Consider the following 8,267-nt stretch of genomic DNA (forward strand, 5'->3'; position numbering starts at 1 on the left):
GTTTGAGAGGGAGTGATTGTAATTGTGTAAACACACACACGCTTAAGGAGATCTTTAAAAAATTACACTGATCGTATGGGATGAATACAATTCATATGGGAGAATCAAGTCAGTTATATCCTCGGAAGAGCAATGGAATGAACATGAAGCACATAAAATTTTTCGAAGTCTTGATCGTCCATGACGAATTTCTTATTCGTCCCATGATGAAATGTCCTCTAGAAAATTTTTGCTGAGATGAAATCCATATTTGTGCCAGGACGAAATGCTCTCTGAAAATTTTTGTGCAGATGAACTCTAATTCGTCCCAGGATGAAATGTCCTCTGGAAAATTTTTGTTCGGACAAAATCTATATTCGTGTCAGGAAGAAATGCTCTCTGGAAAATTTTCATCCAGATAAACTCCAATTCATCCCAGGATGAAATGTCCTCTGTAAAAATTTTGTCCAGACGAACTCATATTCGTCCCAAAACGAAGCGAACCAACTCTTGAAAATTTGGCGACTTCCTGTAGATTTCGGAACCGACCTATGGTATAATCGTTTGTACCAGATGAATCGTATTCGTACTGGATGATTAACATGTAGGAAGTCAGTTCATACCAATATACATTGGGTTCATTTCCAACTGAATTAAGTAACATCGTCCGGGACGATCCACAATCATACGGGACTATCCACTGCTGACAGACTTGAATTTTAGCAATTTTTGGATGATTTTTTGTGTCTTTCCTATATAAAGTCCAATATAAACTACCACTTTATCTTTTTGTTTACTTCTCTTCATGCCAATTGAAAGGAGAGTTAAGGAGAGAGTGTGAGAGAGCGTTTGATGGAGAATTCTTACTACTGGAGTGTGAAGGTTTCACTTAGTACTCAAAGGTAAGAGTCTCTACTTTTTGTTTTTGATTACTTCACTCTTTTCTCTCTTCCTTCTAGATTTCTTTTGAAGAAGATCTGTCAAGGAGTTCTGGTTCTCTGCCGACACTTATAAAGTGTGAACAGACAAAGGGTTCTCTGCCCATACTAGGAGAGTGTGAAAGGACGAAGGGTTCTCTGCCCACACTAGGAGAGTGTGAAAGGATGAAGGGTTCTCTATCTATACCAGGAGAGTGTGAAAGGACGAATGGTTCTCTGCGAAAACTTGGAAGAGTGTAAAAAGATAACGGTTCTCTACCGTACTGGGTAGTGGTGGAAGAGAGTTTTGTAAAGGCTTCTCCGCCTTGCTTTGGGTGCAAAAGGAGAGTCACTAGTGATATTAGTACAATACTCGAAGGGTGCCTCTGGGGAGTGTATGTAGGTCGTGTTTGACCGAACCACTATAAATCTCGTGTCTTTTATTTTTCCGCTGCTTTTTATTTTTGTTTTACTGTTTCTAACTTGTGGTTGAAAAAATATTTTCTATAAAATTCACTAAAGTTAATTTTCTCGATTCTAAATTTTGAAGAGGGATAACAATTTTTTAATTAGTAATTCACCCCCCCCCCTCTTGGTTTGCTGCTGGGACATAAGCTTAGGTTTAACAACCTAATTCATATTGATCAAGCATCAACAAAATATATCATAGCTTTGTTTCAAAATCATAAGTTTAGACTACTTTTTGCTTAACGTAGATGGTTACATTTGGAAACAGAAATACACGTGAGGGTTGCTCTATAACTAGACCTCCATTGTTTGATTATATTCCTTTTGTTTTTTGGAAAACATGCATGTCTACATTTTTACAATCACTTGATTATCGTATGTGGATCTTAGTTCAGGAAGGGTATACAAAACCAACTAGACTAGTTGGCGGAGTTAGAGTTGAAACACCTTTTATGGACTGGATAGTAGAAGAACATGACTTAGCACAACTAAACGCCAAATGCTTGAATAATTTCTTTGATGTACTTAAATCAGAAGAGTACATGCGGGTTTCTACTTGCAAGAGTGGAAAAGATATATGGGATAGACTTTGTATAACATATGAGGGGACTAATGAGGTTAAGAAATTTAGACTTAATATCTTGTTGCATGATTATGAACTATTTTGCATGAAACCTAATGAATCCATTTCTGATATGTACACAAGATTCACACAAATAGTCACCTCTTTACATGCATTAGGTAGGGAACTAAAGAATGATGAAATGGTTAATAAGATTCTTCGTTGTTTGTCTACTGCTTATGATGCTAAAATTAATGCAATTACAGAGTCTAAAGATCTAAACATTTACTCTATTGACAATATTCTTGGTTCTCTAATTGCTTACGAGCAAGGAGTTAGCCAAAGAAAGACTGATACAGGTGAACCACGAATGAAGAAGAACATAACACTGAAAGTGGAGGAGTCTGAGAGTAAACACTCACAACCTGAGGATGAAGACGATATCGCATTGATGACTAGACAATTCAGAAGCTTTTTGAAGAGGAAGCAGAGGAGATGCCAGTAATGGAATAGAGGTAAATTCAATAGAAATACCAAGATTTCAAATTATGTGATTTGCTATGAGTGCAGGAAACCTGGACATATTAAAATAGATTGCCCGAAACTTAAAGCCACTCCTAGCAAGGAGAAGGTCGAAGAGAAACCATTTGTGAAGAAGGCCAAGAAGAAATTCCAAAGAGCTTTTTGGGCGGACTCAGCTTCGTACTATTTAGAGATAGAAAAGGAAGAGGAAGACACTAATTTGTGCTTAATGGCCGATAGTCTTGATCAGTCAGATCAACAAGAGGTATGTGACTTAAGTTATGATGAACTTTTTGAAGTTTATGAACACATGCATGATGCATATAGGAAAGTGAAGAAAATGCATGCTAGTCTAAGTTTAGAATTTGAAGAACTACAAAAGAATCATGAAATTCTTAGGAAAGAGCATGCTTTAATTGATGACAACCACATAAAATTACTTGATGAGTTTGATAACTTAAATAAAAATCATGAAAATTTAAAATCATCCTATGCAGAACTTAAAAAATATTTTAAATTTTTAAGCATGAATCAGAGAGTATGATTTATATATCAAATTATATAAATCAAATTTTGGAAGATATGAATTCACTTTACAAATTAACGCTAAAAGCTCTCGAGGATAATATGATACCCCCTAAACTTGAAGATTTAACTAATCATATTTTATATCCTAAATTTATGCAATCCCTAAATAAATAAATGAATAGTAGTAGACTTAGTAATCCTTTTCTAAAAGTCAAATGTAATAATTGTGGATTGATTGGACACATAGCTCACACCTGTAATTTGAAAAAGAAAACTTATTTGGTGTGAAAACTTAAGATGCATAAACCTAGACATATGATACATGCATCTCTTTATAAATTGCCAAAAGGAGAACCCAAACTTTTTTGGGTTCCCAAGTCTAATGTTTGATAATCTTGTAGGGTCGCTCTCACACAAGACCTCGTGAGAGCATATGGTACATGGACAGTGGATGTTTAAAGCATATGACTGGAGATACTGTACAATTCATATCGCTGGAAGCCAGGAGTGGAAGTAAGGTTACACTTGGAGATAACACCACAAGGAAGGTGATTGGGACAGGTATGATTGGAAATCTAAAGAATTTTTTTATTGAAAATGTGTTATTGGTAGAAGGCTTAAAGCATAATTTGTTAAGTATAAACCCATCTATGTGACAAAGGATATTTTGTGGTAAAATAATTTTTTCCTATACTAGCTTGGCCATTTTAAAAGCCTAAATGAGAAAAAGATGTTTTGAATGGTAAAGAGGTAAATAATGTTTATATGACCGCTATAATATTGAAATTGATTAAACTCATACTGTTTTTTGCTCTTAAAAAACTATTCTATGAGTCATGGCTTTGTCCATAGGAGACTTTGGGTCATATCTAGTCATGAAAAACACCTTAGGAGAATTCACCAAAAGAAACTTAGTGAAAGGTAACCAAAACACTATACTTTCTAAGGAGACCACCTTTGTATGCATGCCAAATTATAGAAAAAGTAAGTGATAGGTCCTCTTTTACTAAATCCAAATAAGGATCTTAAGAATAGTAAACCAATTGGAGATTTTTAATATAAGGAATCTTTTGGACCAAAGTTCGTACTATAAGGTCTAAGGGGGGAAAGGTATATAACGAATTTGTGATTGGTAGGGATGATTACTCAGATTCACATGATGTTACGATTTCTTTTACATAAAGAGTAATGATCATTTGAGGAATTTAGAATTTTTTGAACTTGGATTCAAAGAAAATGGGTGGTGAAATCTGTAACTATCAAAGTGATCATGGAGGAGAATTTGAAAATGAAAGATTTGGAGAATTTTTGTTAAGAAGAAAAGGAATCTGAATCACAATTTTCATGGCATCAAAGAATATCGCCTACAGTAGAATGTGGTAAGTCGAAAAGGAAAACAAAAACAATTAATACGAAGCGGTCCGAGCACTATTGGAGTATACTTACTTCCTAAATATTTTGGGCTGAGGCAGTTAGCATAGCCATGAATTACCGTTTTGAATATATGGGTGAATGTGGATCTAAAAATTAAAAATAAATAACCCATTAAGAGATTGTTTAAAAGGAGACACACCTAATTTAGTCTCATTTTTCTATGTTTATTTGGTTTACAAAGGTGGGTTTATGACATAACATGGAAAATCTGCCTTAGAAAATTTGATCCAAATCAGATAAAAGGAGTTTTTAGTTGGATACTGAAGTGTTGGAAAATCTTATAGTAGTCATTCAATAGAAGAACATTATAAGTAATTGAGGGAGAACACCACACATGTTGTATTTAATAATCTAGAAATTTAGTGAAGAGACAAATAATTGTAAGAAGTGAGATTGAGGATCATACTCTCAAAGATTGATAAATAAATTTTTGGAAAGAAAATTTGGAGAAAAAATATGGAAAAAAAATTTTTTGGAAAGATAAGGAGTGTAAGGACATAAAGAAAAAGGAGAGAAAAATGAAAGTAAAAAAAAAGAGTAGGAAGGAATAAGAGCTAATAAAAGGAAAGGAAGAAGAGAAAAAAAAATAAAAAAGAAGCACGAAAGATAAAAGAAACATACAAAACAGTTGTTAAATACTAACTATTAAGAATCAAGAAACTATATAATTGTGACACTAAAAAACCAGGACGAACATAAAAAAAAAAAAAACAAAATAAAAAGAAATGAAAATTAAACCCAAGAGACACCCGCCCATGCGCCGGGCAAAAAAAAAGAAAAAAAGAAAATAAACTAAAATAATGAAAAAAATATAATAAAAAAACAAAGCCGAAATCTTTAGAAGTAATAATGAATATTTATGATGTTGTCCACCAATTAAACCCGCGGTCCCAAAGTATTCTACAGCAAATATCGCGTGTCTTTGTCCCCAGTCCCTGGACTGTATCACGGAGGGAAGCAAGATGGCGTGTATTGTAGATGTTTACATCCTGCGCTCATTGGACAGTCCGATCGCACGTGCATTGCGCGGAGCTCGGCCGTCCCACCCGGATACTTTACATTGACCCTTTGGTTCGCCTGTCGTTAGGATTTGGGCTTACTCTTCGATACAGTGTGATTGCCCATTTGGTTGTTTTTTTGGGGAAATGTAGTGGAAGTACGCCTTGGAAAAGACACCTAGTGATAGGCGCGCAGTGAAGTTTGTGTCTTAATAGGGCTTTGTGCTTCGATGGTTGTTTAACCCATCGTACTATTGTGTGGTAGCCATCCATACAACATAGCAGTTCATACTCACTTTGTTGCCTGTGCCTTTGATTGTTTGTTTGTGAAAAAAAAGTGAGGTGATTAATGCCTGCCTGTGCTTCTTCGATGTTGGGTTTGCGAAATCCACAAAATAATCAGGTGTGTGCCTGTAGTTACCCAACATACTTGTGACCTCAAAAAGCCAGAGTTTGCTATTGGCCCTTATGGGAAAGTTCCAGGTTGTGCCTTCTGGCCCTGCTTGCCAAACACTTCGAGACCCTGCTTGGCCACGTGCCCATGGCTTATGTAACTTGATGCATACGGGAAAAATGTGTATCCGCTAGTAAATGATGCGACATGTCGCTTGTGCCTCGATATGATTGTTGGTTGGCGAAAGAATAATCACGTGCTTGCGAATTGTGATAAGGCCCTTGGCTGGAGCAATGCGGAGGCCTGGCGGCAAGCCTGCGGAGCCTTTGGCGCAAGCCTGCGGAAGGCCATGGCTGCAGTGTGCGGAGGCCCTGGCTGGCAGGCTGCGGAGGCCCTGGCTGGCAGGCTGCGGAGGCCCTGGCTGGCAGGTTGCGGAAGCCCTGGCTGGCAGGCTGCGGAGTCACTGGCTGGCAAGCTGCGGAGGCCCTGGCTGGCAAGGCTGCGGAGTCCCTGGCTTGCAGGCTGGCGGAGGCCCTGGCTGGCAGGCTGCGGAGCTTTGCTGGCAGCTGCGGAGGCCTTGGCTGGCAATCTGCGGAGGATCCTGGCTTTTGCAGGCTGTGGAGGCCCTTGGCTGGCCTGCGGAGTCCCATGGCAGCAAGCCTGCGGAGTCATGGCAGCAGCCTGCGGAGGCCGTGGCGGCCCGAGCTTGCGGAGTACAATGGCTTGCAGCTTGCAGTGGTCATGGCTGGCAGGCTGCGGAGGCACTGGCTGGCAGGCTGCGGAGGCCCTGGCTGGCAGGCTGCGGAGGCCCTTGCTGCCAGGCTGGGAGGCCCTGGCTGGCAGGCTGCGGAGGCGGCCCTGGCTGCATGCTGAGGAGGCCCTGGCTGGCAAGGCTGCGGAGCCCTGGCTGGCAATCTGCGGAGGACCTGGCTGGCATGCCTGCGGAGGCCCTGGCTGGCAGGCTTGCGGAGGCCCTGGCTGGCAAGCTGCGGAGGCCCTTGGCTGCAGCCCTGCGGAGGCCGTGGCGGCAAAGCTTGGGAACAATGGCTGGCAGCTTGCAGTGGTCCAATGATGGCTGGCATGGCCTGCGGAGGCACTGGCTGGCAGGCTGCGGAGGCCCTGGCTGCAGGCTGCGGGCCCCTGGCTGCCAAAGGCTGCGGAGGCCCCTGGCTGGCATGCCTTGCGGAGGCCCTGGCTGGCAGGTCTGCGGAGGCCTGGCTGCAAGCTGCGGAGGCCTTGGCCTGACAGCCGAGCCGTAGCACATTCAAAATGTACTAAGAAGTACTCAAATAAGTGCTTTTTGGCATCGAGTTTGGGCATGTTGGGAACTCGTGTGTGCATTGCATCAAAGCAAATAGTGCTATCAGAATGGCAAAAAAAAATAAGCTTTTTGAGGCCATTTTGAACTACGGGGGCATTTTTGGGGCTGTTTGCACTGTTTGTCTTTGGGGGGGTAGGCTGTAACATTGTACAGAGCACAAAACTTTTGTCGGCAGAGCTTGATTGTCATGTGGGGGATGAAACACTTGCGATGGAAAGTCGGATTCGGAGGATTGAATCGAATGCCAAGGTCACATGGTAATCATTGGCATTTTGGAAAGATAATGCTCCTATGTCGCTTGCTATTTTACATCTTATATGGAATGTTTCACCCGGCCCAAACTCGCTATCATACGTGCATTGGCGGGAGCTCGCCGTCCAATTCTTTACATTGACCCTTTGGTTCGCCTTGTCGTAGGATTTGGCTACTCTTCGATACAGTGGTGTTGCCATTTGGGGGCTTTTTGATGTGGAAGTGCTTGAGACGCTGTATAGGCCGCATGAGTTGTCCTTTATGCTTTGCTTCGATTGGTTTGTTCATTACTTGTGTGGCCAACCATCAACATAGCAGTTCATTCACTTTGTTGCCTGTGCCTTTGATTGGTTTTTTTGTGAAAAAATGAGGTGATATGCTGCCTGTGCCTTCGATTGTTGGTTGCGAAAAAATAATCAATGTGTGCCTAGTTACACAACATACTTGCCGCCTCAAGCCCCAGAGTGCGCTATTGGCCCTTATGGGAAAGTTTGCAGGTGTGGCCTCCCCTGCTTGCCAACACTTTCTGAGACCCTGCTTGCCAACACCTTCGAGACCTTGCTGCCAACGTGCCCATGGCTTTATGTACTTGATGCATAGGGAAAAAATGTATCCACTAAGTAAATGATGGCGACATGTTCGCTTGTGCCTCGATTGATTGTGGTTGCGAAAGAATATCAAACGTGCTTGCGAATGTGCTAATGCCCCTGGCTGGAAGCATGCGGAGGCCCTGGCGGCAAGCTGGCGGAGGCCTTGGCGGCAAAGGCCTGCGGAGGCCATGGCTGGCAGCGTGCGGAGGCCCCTGGCTGGCAGGGCTGCGGAGGCCCTGGCTGGCAGGCTGGCGGAGGCCCTGGCTGGCAAGGTTGCCGGAAGCCCTGGCTGGCGGCCTGCC

General features: G+C 41.7%; 1 protein-coding gene across 1 annotated transcript in view; it reads right to left on the bottom strand.

The window, feature by feature from the left end:
• Positions 1 to 7,991: 7,991 nt before the first annotated feature.
• LOC110107560 (alcohol-forming fatty acyl-CoA reductase-like) overlaps positions 7,992 to 8,267 on the bottom strand; it is an 18,098-nt gene continuing 17,822 nt past the window's right edge. Inside the window, exon 6 of the mRNA XM_028693507.1 lies at positions 7,992 to 8,262. Coding sequence (XP_028549340.1) covers positions 7,992 to 8,262 — 271 coding nt within the window. The remainder of the gene's footprint in view (positions 8,263 to 8,267) is intronic.

This window comes from Dendrobium catenatum, unplaced genomic scaffold (assembly GCF_001605985.2).
Source record: "Dendrobium catenatum unplaced genomic scaffold, ASM160598v2 fragScaff_scaffold_313, whole genome shotgun sequence".
NCBI classification, from domain to species: Eukaryota; Viridiplantae; Streptophyta; class Magnoliopsida; order Asparagales; family Orchidaceae; genus Dendrobium; species Dendrobium catenatum.